Source organism: Staurois parvus, unplaced genomic scaffold (assembly GCF_062004578.1).
Source record: "Staurois parvus isolate SC_StPar_1 unplaced genomic scaffold, SC_StPar_1.0 ptg000003l, whole genome shotgun sequence".
Classification (NCBI taxonomy): Eukaryota; Metazoa; Chordata; class Amphibia; order Anura; family Ranidae; genus Staurois; species Staurois parvus.
The window spans coordinates 1,367,955-1,383,651 of NW_028317799.1; the positions used below are offsets into that span (position 1 = coordinate 1,367,955).

General features: G+C 49.6%; 1 protein-coding gene across 2 annotated transcripts in view; it reads right to left on the minus strand.

Moving 5' to 3' along the window:
• Positions 1 to 15,697, minus strand: part of CSNK1D (casein kinase 1 delta) — a 67,306-nt gene that overhangs the window by 20,269 nt on the left and 31,340 nt on the right. For both annotated transcript variants that reach the window (XM_089671271.1, XM_089671217.1), the window contains exons 5-6: positions 5,931 to 6,101; positions 3,075 to 3,223 (exon numbers count right to left, since the gene is read on the minus strand). In XM_089671271.1, coding sequence (XP_089527397.1) covers positions 3,075 to 3,223; positions 5,931 to 6,101 — 320 coding nt within the window. The remainder of the gene's footprint in view (positions 1 to 3,074; positions 3,224 to 5,930; positions 6,102 to 15,697) is intronic.

Genomic DNA, 15,697 nt, shown 5'->3' on the forward strand with positions numbered 1-15,697 from the left:
CCTTCCCAAATTGCTTTAAAGGCTTTAGCCCGGGTTCACACCGGGAAAAGCTGCGATCCTGTGCGTTGTTCACACTGCACTGCAATTGCCTCGCGTTCATGCAGTCTGGTGCGGGTGTCAATGATAAATTAAAACGACACCCCGAATCAGATCGCAAAAAACAGATTGATTGCCAGAAAATCACATTACATGGGTGAGAATACCCATGTGATGCGATTCAGGTGTGGATTTAAAAAAGGGTCTTGCACCTTTTTGGTGCGGATATGATTGGAGACATACAAAATGCAGGGCTCAAATCGCACCGCACAGACATTTGCATGTAATTCGCACAGGAACGCGGTGCTATTCCTGTGCGAATTACATGCAGTGTCCCACACCGCATAGTGAGAACCCAGGCTTAAAGTGGAATTAAAGTCTGCAATACTTTCGTTCTAAAGCGCAGACATTGACATGTTCTCCCTGGCCTCTTCAGGGTGCCAGTCTTTTGCCATCTTGATTGGCCAGCAGGGAATGATGCAACTCCCAGGCATGCCCAGGAGTTCAGTCATTCCGGCATACAGGCTGGAATATATACCGAGCTACTCATACGATGCTCAGTGTAAAGTCTAAGGAAGACTGCAAGCAGGCAGGTAAGTATATTGTATTGCAGGAGACACACTGCAAGTCTCTTCTGTAATAAACAGCCTGCAAGCTTGCAACTAAAGAAAAGAAAAGTATTTCTAGCCTTGCTTAAACAAAGCCATTCAAATTTTGCAGCATGTCATGCTCTTATAAAAGCTGAAGCCTGTATGAACAAGGTCAAGACTAAAAATGTTGGTGGGAGAGTCAACCCTTCAGCATCCATCTAAAACCATCCCCAGTTACAGGAGAATTGACTCTTTGATGTGTCTATTAACCATATCAAAACAGAACAATTCAGTTTAAGGACAGCTCTACCAAAGATTAATTTGATATCACCTTGTACCCCCCACCTGGTATTTGTAACCATCCCCCCACATTCCTATGCCCTGTAGAGTATGCATTCAGCAATGAATCAGGGTTGTAATCAATGATGACTGTAGGAAGCTGCTCTACTTCCTAACATGGATTCGTTCTCAACGGTTAAAGAGTTATTAAACCCGGACTCTGCATTCACTCTATCCGGTCTCCCCGGACCCTGCATTCACTCTATCCGGTCTCCCCGGACCCTGCATTCACTCTACCCGGTCTCCCCGGACCCTGCATTCCCTCTACCCGGTCTCCCCGGACCCTGCATTCACTCTACCCGGTCTCCCCGGACCCTGCATTCACTCTACCCGGTCTCCCCGGACCCTGCATTCCCTCTACCCGGTCTCCCCGGACCCTGCATTCCCTCTACCCGGTCTCCCCGGACCCTGCATTCACTCTACCCGGTCTCCCCGGACCCTGCATTCACTCTACCCGGTCTCCCCGGACCCTGCATTCACTCTACCCGGTCTCCCCGGACCCTGCATTCACTCTACCCGGTCTCCCCGGACCCTGCATTCCCTCTATCCGGTCTCCCCGGACCCTGCATTCCCTCTACCCGGTCTCCCCGGACCCTGCATTCACTCTACCCGGTCTCCCCGGACCCTGCATTCACTCTACCCGGTCTCCCCGGACCCTGCATTCACTCTACCCGGTCTCCCCGGACCCTGCATTCACTCTACCCGGTCTCCCCGGACCCTGCATTCACTCTATCCGGTCTCCCCGGACCCTGCATTCACTCTATCCGGTCTCCCCGGACCCTGCATTCACTCTATCCGGTCTCCCCGGACCCTGCATTCACTATCTCCGCTGTCCCCGGACCCTGCATTCACTATCTCCGGTCTCCCCGGACCCTGCATTCACTATCTCCGCTGTCCCCGGACCCTGCATTCACTATCTCCGCTGTCCCCGGACCCTGCATTCACTATCTCCGCTGTCCCCGGACCCTGCATTCACTATCTCCGCTGTCCCCGGACCCTGCATTCACTATCTCCGCTGTCCCCGGACCCTGCATTCACTATCTCCGCTGTCCCCGGACCCTGCATTCACTATCTCCGCTGTCCCCGGACCCTGCATTCACTATCTCCGCTGTCCCCGGACCCTGCATTCACTATCTCCGCTGTCCCCGGACCCTGCATTCACTATCTCCGCTGTCCCCGGACCCTGCATTCACTATCTCCGCTCTCCCCGGACCCTGCATTCACTATCTCCGCTCTCCCCGGACCCTGCATTCACTATCTCCGCTCTCCCCGGACCCTGCATTCACTAACTCCGCTCTCCCCGGACCCTGCATTCACTAACTCCGCTCTCCCCGGACCCTGCATTCACTAACTCCGCTCTCCCCGGACCCTGCATTCACTATATCCGCTCTCCCCGGACCCTGCATTCACTATCTCCGCTCTCCCTGGACCCTGCATTCACTATATCTGGTCTCCCACAGTACACACAACATGAAAATGACATTATTTTAGTAAATATAAACTGCTAAATACCTTTTCTCATCAGCAGTACATAGTCTTGTGACGTCTATCAGTGTCCAGCACAGCACTGGTTAAAGACTGCAGGAGGAGTTTTCATTTTCCTCTCACTGCCCTATAAGGCTGCATGACCCCTGACTCTTTGTCTGGACAGTGTTGACTAGCCCTGTGCTGGTCACATGCACCCTCCCAAGAAAACAAAACCCTCTAGCAATACACACCAAACTGAGCATGTGCAGAGTGTCCCCAAGGCTGCGTTCTATCAGGAGATGAAACGGGGAATGTGGAAGAAGGGGAGGGTCAGAGAAGACAGGATCAAACATCCTTTTTACACAATGCAGAGGATTAACCCCTTAGGTTCCACAGTGAGTATAACAAGCATGCTTTACTGCATATACAGACTGATTTTACTGTTGGGGGTTTAGTAACACTTTAAGGCCATAAATATTCTCTTTGAGACTATCCCAAATGTTTATGAGGGAGAATCGGCTTGGTTTATCTCGAACATGCTACATTCTATCTCTGTAGTGTGAACTGCAGGGAACTACTGAAGCGGTCTCACAGATATGAGTACTCGGGACACGACACCTAACAATCCAGCTATTTACTCACAAATTTCAGCATGTTCCAGTCAAACACATAATCGTAGGAGAAGCCTTGGCGGTGGAACAGATTCCTGAATAACTGCCTCAAGTAAGAATAGTCTGGCTTGTCATCGAAACGTAGAGATCTACAGAAGTTCAGGTAGGTGGCAAATTCAGCTAAAAGAGAGAACAAAAAAAGGGCATAATAAAAATAAAGATAAATATCATTTTAATGCAGGAGCGCTGTACTGTACCTGAACACTGATATGCTGGTTTACTGGTTAAAACACAACTCTACATTTTTTTTGTTTTATAAAAAAGTGCATAAGGTCTAGAAATGCAGCTGTTTGCAATACTCTCCTTGGCACACAATCCATTTGTCTAGTACTGCTCCTCTTCTGGTCTGAAAAATCCCACACCCACCACCTGCACCATTTAACCCACTTTCAAGGACATCAAGGACACACCCTTTGGATGTACGGAATTGTGAGGGTCTGGGAACACACCACTGCTGCATAGATCGGTGCTTGCATTTTGCCATTTTGTTCAGCAGTGAGGACTGCCTACTGCTAAAATAGTACAGTCTAAACTGCATCTATGTGATCGCCTTCAGGACTTCTCCTGAGCTTCTCCCATCCAATGGAACTCTCTACTCCAATCTGTCCGGCTGTCTCCTAATCTATCCACCTTTAGACGATCCCTGAAAACCTCTCTCTTTAAAGAAGTCTACCCTGCTTCTACCTAGTAAACTGCCATTTATTTCCTCCATCAGCTCATCCCCCCCCTCACTCAACCCTTCCTCCTAGATTGTAAGCTCTGACGAGCCGGGCACTCTGTGTCCTCTTGTACCAAATTGTATTGTAACTGTAATGTCTACCTTCATTTTGCAAAGCTCTGCGCAAACTGTATAATAATAATAATGTAGAAGACACAAGAATTTAAAGCGATTCTAAAAGGAAAACAATTGATATAGATAGATCTCTCTCTCTCTCTATATAATTTTACTAGCTCTGTGCAATGGTTTTGCACAGAGCAGCCCTGATCCTTCCCATGCCAGGTGCCCTCAATAGCAAGCCTCTTGCTATGGGGGGCACTGGAGCGGGCTCACCCCCAAGCCACGCTTTGTATGTCCATTCACTCTCTCCTCATTGGCTCAGTGGTTGTGATTGATTGTGATTGGCTGTGTTCCCCCAACCAGTAAAGTCCACCTTGAGCAGCTTCCTGTAATGGAGAGACAAAACTGTTGCACTGCTACAGAATAGAAAGCAGCATTGTAACCCTCATGTAGCCTATGGTAGCGAGTCAACGCATGGCTACATACATATAGTCCTGACCACCGCTTTCCAGATTGGCAGAGCTGTGATTATTTAAAAAACAAAAAGACTTTACAAACATGCTATACTTACCTGCTCTGTGCAATGGAACTTGATCCCCCTCTTCTGGGGTCCCCCCTCTGACGCTCCTGGCTCCTTCTCTTTTCTGTGCATTCCCATAGGAAGCGGCTTTCTATGAGGGTAACACGTGCAGGCTCGATCCCGTGCTGTGCTGCCTGAGTGCATAGACACACACAGCACAGCTGTGCCCCACCCCTTGCACCCTCGTCACAGGATTTGATTGACAGCAGCAGGAGCCAATAGCTCCCACTGCCTCAGTAAAGCCAGAGCCATGTTGGTGTTGTCTTACAATATACTACAGCTGGATCGAGTGAAGCTACTCAGGTAAAGATAAGGGGCGATAATGCTACCGGAATATTTTTTTACGCTAATGCAGGAAATGCATGAAGGTAAAAAATGTTTAAAAACTTTATAATTCCTTTAAATGCTGACAACCTACCTCTGTGAGCTGCAGTATTCCTGAAGATTAGCGTGTGAGCCACAAACTGAAGATTTGGCCAACGCAAAGAAGGTAAGGAGATGTACCCTAAAAGTGCAGTTTTGCATGCAAAGGCATATTGGCTGTACCACTATCTCCATAACAAGGGGGGAGGGGTCTGTAGATCACTGGGAACAGTGCTACCTGATAACGGTGAGGCAGACTGTACGGAAAGTCATCAACTCACAAAATTTGACATGAACAGTTTTTGGGGTTTGGCGCTTATCGAACAGATATGATAAAACACTTTCAACTGGGCGGCACAGTGGCTTAGTGGTTAGCACGTCTGCCTTGCAGTAAGTGGGTCATGGGTTCGATTCCTGACCATGGCGCCTCCTGCATGGAGTTTGCATGTTCTCCCTGTGCTTGCGTGGGTTTCCTCCGGCTGCTCCGGTTTCCTCCCACACTCCAAAGACATGCTGGTAGGGTAATTTGATCCTGTCTAAATTGGCCCTAGTATGTGTATGTATGAATGTGAGTTAGGGACCTTAGATTGTACACCCCTTGAGGGTTAGGGACTGATGTGAATGTACAATATATATGTAAAGCGCTGCATAAATTGACAGCGCTATATAAGTACCTGAAATAAACTGTATAGGTTTACATACATTTTCAATATATGCGCTAATAAGAAACTAAAAGGGAAATGGCTTGGACTTTCTTGCTTAATGAATAGTTAGATAAGATATGAGCCACACAGGGAGTGTTCATGCGTCAGCCGACTGAACTGCAGTGGAAAGCAAATGCAGTCTTTGGACTCATTAAGTGCCTCCAGAAATGCAGTATTTGTGCATATAGGAGAGCCTCTGTCCACCTTCATAGGGAAAGGTTTCCATATACATGTACCACAGTTCAAATAGATCAGCAGATAAAAAGCACGAGGACAAACATAAAATGAAGTTAAATTCTCCAGGACTTCTACAATCAAACCTGGAGATCCTCTAATTTTATGTTGTTTCAAAAAACGCAACATTAACAGGAGGTATTCTGCGTCACCTGGCCAAAAACTTACAAGGGTAACTTTTACATAAGACCTCAATGGGCGTTGACATCTTTTTCTCACTGATGCGTTCATATTTCTGCCTCTTGGTGGCAGCTTTCAGTCCTTGCCATGGCAGGGAGCCCAGGTTGAAATACATCAGCACGTAGCCGAGGGACTCCAGATCATCCCTGCGAGATTGTTCTGACATGGAAAAAGAAAAAAGGAAAATATTACAAGACTGTAAAGTAGATGTTACAGCTCACTCTTCTGTCAATAACACAAAAATCCTGTAAAGAGGCTGGTGCTCTACAGATTACCGTATTTTTAGCTCCATAAGACGCACCTTTTTCCCCCCAAAAAAGGGGGAAAAATGTCAGTGCGTCTTATGGGGCGGCCGGTCCGGTATTTCCACCGCCGCCGTGTCAGAATACCGGGCCGGCCGCTCAGCTCTGCAGTGGGACCTTACCTGTTCCTCTATCCAGCGGCGCGCTGTCTTCCCAGCTTCTGTAGTGTGCGTGACAGCCGGGTCCCAAGTGCGCATGCGTAAGAACCGGTGCTCTTTGTGAATGGTAAGGCGGTACCTGGGACACATGACAGATCCCAGATGCCGCCGGACCAATCACAAAGCGCAGAGCTTCTTGCTCATGTGCACTGGGCATGCGGCTGTCCGCCGAGCGCCGACACTACAGAAGTCGGTTAGACAGCGCGCCGCTGGATAGAGGAACAGGTAAGATCAAAGAACAACTCCGCGGAAGTGGCAAATTCAGGTACCCGCTCCCCCTCCCCAAAAGGTCAGCAGTCATCTCCTGTACTGTGTCCGCAGTCTCTGGTCATCTCCTGTACTGTGTCCGCAGTCTGTGGTCATCTCCTGTACTGTGTCCGCAGTCTCTGGTCATCTCCTGTACTGTGTCCGCAGTCTCTGGTCATCTCCTGTACTGTGTCCGCAGTCTCTGGTCATCTCCTGTACTGTGTCCGCAGTCTCTGGTCATCTCCTGTACTGTGTCCGCAGTCTCTGGTCATCCCTGTACTGTGTCCGCAGTCTCTGGTCATCCCTGTACTGTGTCCGCAGTCTCTGGTCATCTCCTGTACTGTGTCCGCAGTCTCTGGTCATCCCTGTACTGTGTCCGCAGTCTCTGGTCATCCCTGTACTGTGTCCGCAGTCTCTGGTCATCCCTGTACTGTGTCCGCAGTCTCTGGTCATCCCTGTACTGTGTCCGCAGTCTCTGGTCATCTCCTGCACTGTCTGCAGTCTCTGGTCATCTCCTGTACTGTGTCCGCAGTCTCTGGTCATCTCCTGTACTGTGTCCGCAGTCTCTGGTCATCTCCTGTACTGTGCCCGCAGTCTCTGGTCATCTCCTGTCCTGTGTCCGCAGTCTCTGGTCATCTCCTGTCCTGTGTCCGCAGTCTCTGGTCATCTCCTGTACTGTGTCCGCAGTCTCTGGTCATCTCCTGTACTGTGTCCGCAGTCTCTGGTCATCTCCTGTACTGTGTCCGCAGTCTCTGGTCATCTCCTGTCCTGTGTCCGCAGTCTCTGGTCATCTCCTGTCCTGTGTCCGCAGTCTCTGGTCATCTCCTGTCCTGTGTCCGCAGTCTCTGGTCATCTCCTGTACTGTGTCCGCAGTCTCTGGTCATCTCCTGTACTGTGTCCGCAGTCTCTGGTCATCTCCTGTACTGTGTCCGCAGTCTCTGGTCATCTCCTGTACTGTGTCCGCAGTCTCTGGTCATCTCCTGTACTGTGTCCGCAGTCTCTGGTCATCTCCTGTACTGTGTCCGCAGTCTCTGGTCATCTCCTGTACTGTGTCCGCAGTCTCTGGTCATCTCCTGTACTGTGTCCGCAGTCTCTGGTCATCTCCTGTACTGTGTCCGCAGTCTCTGGTCATCTCCTGTACTGTGTCCGCAGTCTCTGGTCATCTCCTGTACTGTGTCCGCAGTCTCTGGTCATCTCCTGTACTGTGTCCGCAGTCTCTGGTCATCTCCTGTACTGTGTCCGCAGTCTCTGGTCATCTCCTGTACTGTGTCCGCAGTCTCTGGTCATCTCCTGTACTGTGTCCGCAGTCTCTGGTCATCTCCTGTACTGTGTCCGCAGTCTCTGGTCATCTCCTGTACTGTGTCCGCAGTCTCTGGTCATCTCCTGTACTGTGTCCGCAGTCTCTGGTCATCTCCTGTACTATGTCTGCAGTCCATTAGTTCAGAATTTTTTTTTTCCTGTTTTCTGCCTCTAAAACCTAGGTGCGTCTTATGGTCAGGTGCGTCTTATGGAGCGAAAAATACGGTATCTGTGGATTTACATGGTTAAGACCGCTGTCACTCTTAAGATCAGTAATTAAAAGGTCACAATAGCAGCAAGTTACAGCAAAATGAAAAAAAAAAAAAAACACGCAGAAAAAGAACCATATTCTAAGTTACATAACTAATCCCTTCTTCCATTCAGGTGGCATTCACATTTAAATTTTTTTTCTTTCCCCTAGATCTCACTTTAGCATGCATCTCCGCATGCTGACGTGAAATTGCCTAACACTTCTTTTTTAGTTTTTCTTCTTCACTTAAATTTTTTCTCTTCCATCTTCATGCGAGATGAAGCACATGACGTCATGAGCTGTACAAAATAATTCATTTGGTGGGTGTTGGGAAGAAAAAAAAAAACAAAACAGTTTCTCCCCGAGATCATGGGGAAAGGGTTAGTTTTTCCTCAAAGGACGCATGTATTGCTGTATGCGCAAAATACAACCGTGACATTATGCGCTTCTCATCACGCATGTGTATTATCACAGACATTTTCAAAACAGCAGTGCAGGCAGAGGGCCCAGGCATCAGTGGGAAGTACGTCACTCCCCAGTGCCAGAAATGCCAGTGGCGCCATCTTGGAACACCTTCCCTGCCGCCTCAATAGGTACTGGATGTGAAACAACCACCGCCATATTGGAGGACTCAGGAAAGACACCTAAACATTGACAGTTATATATAGCATAAGGGCAGGTCAGGTGAGGATGGGATGAGATGGGACCCAGGGATCCTCTTTAACCCATTTAAAATCAGGAAAGGCTGATCTACATATTGTTGAAGTAGGCATCCCGTGCCACGGTACAGAATTTCAGCCATGATTGTACTTTCACTTGTGTCCCTGCATTGCATACTAGATATGAGCAGGGTGGGGGGGGACAAGCACTTTATTTCAAATTATCGCTTTGCAGGGTGGATTTGATTTAAAATCAAGTTGCTGTAAATCACTAGTGAAAAGGCTCAATTTAAATCAATTTTTAAAGAGCAACGGTTATCTCTGTCCCGCCGTTGACTCACCGACAGTCCCATTCACTTTAATGGGACGTCTTGTGATGCGGTAGTGACACAACAAGGTGAGGGACATGGCGGCAGCAGGTGAGTGGACACCCGCTAACAGGAGCTGCCATGAGGGATCTAAAATGACAGGTGCTCTTTAAATGTAAGGAATCCGACTCATTCTTGCTGGTAGTTTTAATCTTTAATATTTGCAAACCAAATGAAGGTTTCCTTTTTAGAATAATAAGCTGTCAGGTTAGTAAAACAGCGATATCAGAACTGATTGCAGGTTAATGGGTTCATCACACATAGCTGGAGAACTACTTACTGTGAAATTGTGGGAATGCTTTAATGCAGTGCATGTCAGCTTGCATTCATTAAATGAGTTTACCAAAAATGTAAATATTGCAGAATATACAGCCTCATGCTGCATAATTAAGCTCCATTTCATAGTGAATAAACTAAATTATTAATGTATATTACATAGAAAACTATCTTTAGATAGACTTTTACTGCAAAAGCATTTTATTAAAATAAATTTGATAAAAATAAAAAAAATCCAATATAAATAAAAAAAAATTAAATAAAATTTTTTTGATTTTTTTAAAAATAATCATCAATTTTTAGCCACCCTGTATTCTCATATTTAGGAAAGACTCAAATTCTTTTATTTTATGTTTTTTCTCATGGTGACTGTGAAATTGTATGAACGCACCAATGCAGTGCATGTTATCTCAGCTTGCAAAGCTTGAATTCATTGAATTAGTTTACCAAAAATGTAAATATTGCAGAATATACAGCCTCACGCTACATAACTAAGCTCCATTTCATGCTGAATAAACTAAAATTATTAATGTATCTTAAATAGAAAACTATATCTTTAGATAAAATTAGAGATGAGCGAATCGAACATGACGAAGTGGAATTCGTTCCGAAGATTTGGAAAAATTCTATTCGCGACGAATCCGAAGATTAGCAAACTTCGGATGCACGAATCAAATTTTCCCAAAAATGGCGGCGACATGTGTGGCGACGGAGAAAATGGACAGAGAAGATGGGGCGGGGATCTCTGGGAAGGCGCGCAGACAAGGCGCGCTGACCCATAATGCATTCATGACATGTGATCGCATTAGCCAATCAGCAGCCAGCCAGCACTGTGTAATGGTGGAGCTATAAATCGCGGCCATCTTAGAATTCTCCATTAGCCTCTGGTCATTCAAGAGAGACAGACCTGTGTGTATTAAGGGACAGAGTTAGGGCCACAGAGACTTTAGGGACACAGAATCGTTACTCAGGGACACAGCTATCAAAGAATCGAAAATTTAAAGTGACATACACCCTTTTTTTTTTTGGTGGCTGTCGTGCACAGTTGGTGCTGCAGTTTGCCGATTGTGCAAAATAAACTGACTTTCTGCTTCACAACCACTATTGTACGTTCAAAGAGTTAAATCCATTTACACGTCGGCTGGCGGTAATATTTTTTGGGTGATTAGTGCATTCCAGTGACATAAACGTACAGTTTCCAGCCAACTGGAAGCTGCAATTGACCGATTGTGCTAAATAAACTGACTTTCTGCTTCACAACCACTATTGTACGTTCAAAGAGTTAAATCCATTTACACGCCGGCTGGCGGTAATATTTTTTGGGTGATTAGTGCATTCCAGTGACATAAACGTACAGGTTCCAGCCAACGGCAAGCTGCAATTGACCGATTGTGCTAAATAAACTGACTTTCTGCTTCACAACCACTATTGTACGTTCAAAGAGTTAAATCCGGTTTTATTTTTGGGGTGCTTATTGAATTAAAGAGTATGCCAGACAACACGCAGAGGAGTGGCAGAGGAGGCAATGTTTCAGGAGCGAGCAGACATGGCAGCAGAGGAAGGGGTTGAGGCAGCACTAGACGCAACCAGAGGCCAGTGCTCCCGGTGTCATCCAGCGGTCGTGTCTCCACCAACAACCCTGCCGTCATCGATTGGTTGGCTGGGTCGTCTTCCTCTTCCCAGGTCACCTCTGACATCTACAGCCAACGGTCGGTGGGTATGTCAGACACAACCGTTAGTTGGCATGGCCCGGGAGCAAGCCCACTGAAATCACGTGTCCTCTACCTGCCCCTGTCCTTTGGTGTTCCCTCACCAAGCGAAGTATCGCACGCTGTGGGCTCAGCCCCACTGTACAGTGAGGAAGAGCAAACAGAGGGCGGTCAGGAACGGGGGGAGACATCCGCCTCTTCAGCAGCCAGGCAAAGAAGTACTGGCGAGGAGAGTGGCTCGGTAGCCGGTCTAGAGACAGGTCTGTCTCCTGACCCACACGCAGCCGAGGGGGCTAGTAGTGACGCGGAGACCCTAATTGATGATGATGAGGCTGATCGCACTTGGCAGCCTCGTCGTCATCAGGCTATTGCTTCCGCATCATCAGGAGAAGAGGGTGCCAGCTTGCCAGCGAGCAAAACAGTCGGTGGGTTGCCCAGGAGGCAGCAGGGTCGCAGCAGTGTCAGTGGAGCCAAACGGCCACGGAGTAGAGCACCAGCTCCACTGCAGCCTACCACCACGGCCAGTAGTGGTGCCGGTGTGCACGGAGGAAGTAGCAGTCAGCCAGTGAGGAGTAGCGGGGGCAAAGTTTCCTACTCGGCGGTGTGGCAATTTTTCGTCAATCCGCCCGAGGAAGTCAACGTAGCCGTATGTCGACTATGTGGCCAGAAAGTCAAGCGTGGCCAGGGGGCCAATGTTGGGACTACAGCGTTGCGTCAGCATATGCAGCGTCGCCATTCGGTGGCCTGGGAAAACCGTGATAAAGATACGGCGGTTCTGCCTGCCCCAGCCCCATCACCCGCTCCGTTACTTGCCCCGTCACCCGACGTCAATCGCCCTCTATCAGCCAGTCAAGGCTCCAACACCTCTGCTGAGGGGAGTTGTCGCTCGTTGGCATCTTCCGCTCGTTCAGATGCTCCTTCTCCTGCTACTCCTCTTCACGGATTCCGTCAGCAGTCTTTCTTGGAATCCGTTTCCAAGAGACAACAGTTTGCGAGCACGCACCCGACGGTGCAGAAGCTGAACGTCCTCCTGTCCAAGTTGCTGGTGCTGCAGTCCCTCCCTTTCCAAGTGGTGGACTCAGCACCTTTCCGAGAAATGATGGCTTGTGCCGCGCCGCGGTGGAGAGTGCCAAGCCGGCATTTCTTCGCCAAAAAGGCAGTGCCAGCCCTGCATTCACATGTAGAAGAGATGGTGGGCCAGTCTTTGAGCATGTCGGTCTCTGCCAAAGTGCACGGCAGCGCCGACATGTGGAGCTGTAACTACGGTCAGGGACAGTACATGTCATTTACGGCCCACTGGGTGAACGTGGTGCCGGCACAGCCGCACCAGCAACTTGGACAGGTCACGCCGCTTTTGCCTCCACGTTTGCACGTCCTTGGTCCAGCAAAGATGTCCGCCTCTACCACCTCTTCTTCCGCCGTGTCCTCAGCCGCCACCCCCGTGCCAAGTCCCATTACCCGACCGGCATATCACATGTGCAGGGCGCAACGGTGTCACGCTGTGCTGCACCTGGTATGCCTTGGCGAACGTAGTCACACAGGGGAGGAACTTCTGAGTGTAATGAACAGAGAAATCGACAGATGGCTGTCTCCGCGCAAACTCAAAATCGGAACCATGTTGACCGACAACGGAAAGAACATGGTGTCTGCTCTGCGTCAAGGAAGGTTGTGCCATGCGCCATGCATGGCTCACGTGTTCAATCTGGTTGTCAAGCGGTTCCTAAAATCCACCATCCCACTGCAAGACATCCTTAAAATGTCACGTAAACTTTGCATGCATTTCAGCCATTCCTACACCGCAAAGCACACCCTCCTTGAGCTGCAGCGGCAGAACGGAATTCCACAGCATCGCCTGATCTGCGACGTTGCAACAAGGTGGAATTCAACCCTACATATGTTAGACCGCCTTTACGAACAGCGAAAGGCCATCACCGATTTCCTGATGTTACAAGCGGATAAAGGTACTCCCCTGTGTAACTTAGATGTCAGCCATTGGCAGCTCATGCGTGACACCTGCCGCTTGCTCAGGCCCTTTGAGGAGGCCACGCTATTCGTGAGTCGGCAGGACTATGGGATGAACAACGTCATTCCTCTGTTGCACGTCCTGGAACAAATGCTGTTAACAATGGCTGGTCAGGGTGCGGTAGACGTGGCGCACAGATCTCAACGCCACATGACCCCTGTGGGGGCAGGACAGGAAGAAGAGGAGGAGGTAGAGGAGGACATTGGTGCTCAGGAATTATTGAGTGAAATGGGTGTTTTTTCCACTCAGCGGACAGGAGTGGAGGAGGAGCAGGAGCATCTGGTAGAGGAGGAGGAGGAGACAGAGGACCCAGACGCACCGTGGCAGTATGCTGTGGAGATGGAGGCAGGGAGTCCCTCGCATTCCTTGGCACAAATGGCCCATAGCATGCTCGGTTGCTTGCGTAGCGACAGCCGAATAATAACCATCAGACAGAGGGATGACTTTTGGCTGTCCACCTTGTTGGACCCTCGCTACCGTTCAAAAATGGTGGCCTTTTTCACACCTGCTGAGAGGGAGGCCTTGATAGTCGTCTCCCCACACTGCTGCTGGGGGGACTTTTTAACCTAGGCCTGTGTATGGCCTTCAATTGAAGCTGCTTCCGCTCCGCCACTCTGCCATTGGACTCTTGATAGTCGTCTCCCCATGCTGCTGCTGGGGGGACTTTTTAACATAGGCCTCTGTATGGCCTTTAATTGAAGCTGCTTACGCTCCGCCACTCTGTCATGGGCCTCTTGGGTATCCCAGAAGCTGCTCAGCGGGTCAGGGCAATAAAGCTCCCGGTTCGCAGGTTGTTCCGTCTTACGGATGGAAGTACGACGGTATATGATCTTCTTCGCACCCACGGCATCACCTCATAGAATCTCTGCATTGCATCTGCAATCACAACGCTGACTTCCCGGATCGCCACTCAGCCATTGGACTCTTGATAGTCGTCTCCCCACACTGCTGCTGGGGGGACTTTTTAACCTAGGCCTGTGTATGGCCTTCAATTGAAGCTGCTTCTGCTCCGCCACTCTGCCATTGGACTCTCGATAGTCGTCTCCCCACGCTGCTGCTGGGGGGACTTTTTAACCTAGGCCTGTGTATGGCCTTCAATTGAAGCTGCTTCTGCTCCGCCACTCTGCCATTGGACTCTTGATAGTCGTCTCCCCACACTGCTGCTGGGGGGACTTTTTAACATAGGCCTCTGTATGGCCTTCAATTTAAGCTGCTTACGCTTCGCCACTCTGCCATGGGCCCCTGTACCGCCTCCTCTTGCTGCTGCCAGGTCCAGAGTGTGTCATGGGTCCCTGTACGGCCTCCCATTGCTGCTGACTTCATCGCCAGACTCTGCCATGTGCCACTTTCAGGTCTCCTTACACTGTTGGTGGGTTCCATTTTGTGATAGGGTGCTGTATGGCCTTCCATTGCTGCTGCCTCCACCGCCACCCTGCGCCATGTGCCTCTGTCGTCTGCTCACACTGCGGACGGCTTCCGCTTTTTAACCGAGGCCTGTGTTTGGCTTCCGAATACTGCTGCATCCACCGCCACCCTGCGCCATGTGTCTCTGTCGTCTGCTCACGCTGCCGACGGCTTCCGCTTTTTAACCTAGGCCTGTGTATGGCTTCAGAAAAATGCTGCCTACACTGCCACCCTGCGCCATGTGCCTCTGTCGTCTGCTCACGCTGCTGCCAGGTCCATACTGATTCATGGCCCCCTGTACCGGCTCCTCATGAACGTGGTTCAGCGGGTTTGCATCACTTAACGGCAAATTGTTGACAAACGCTGGGACGTTCAGTGTTGTGCGCATTAAGCCAGACACCAAAGGGCAGCACAGACCTGTTATTACTCGCTCAAGCATGGCTGAACAAAACCAGTCTCTACCACAAATTGGACCCAGACTTGCCCAGGGTCTCGTAAGTAGATTGCACGGAGGAGTAGAGTTCGTTATTGGAATTAACTGTGAGGGACTTTTAAACCTAGGCCTGTGTATGGCCTTCAATTGAAGCTGCTTCTGCTCCGCCACTCTGCCATTGGACTCTTGATAGTTGTCTCCCCACGCTGCTGCTGGGGGGACTTTTTAACATAGGCCTCTGTATGGCCTTCAATTTTAGCTGCTTACGCTCCGCCACTCTGCCATGGGCCCCCGTACCGACTCCTCATGCTGCTGCCAGGCCCGTAATCTGTCATGGGCCCCTGTACCGCCTCCTCATGCTGCTGCCAGGTCCAGAGTGTGTCATGGGTCCCTGTACGGCCTCCCATTGCTGCTGTCTCCATCGCCACACTCTGCCATGTGCCACTTTCAGGTCTCCTCACACTGCTGGTGGGTTCCATTTTGTCATAGGGTGCTGTATGGCCTCCCATTGCTGCTGCCTCCACCGCCACACTGTGGCTCCACACTCTGGTTTTGGCCCCGTGACTGGCCAAATGAGTGAAGTGTGCGGTGATTCTAAGATCGACGGCACTCATCTGCATGTCATACT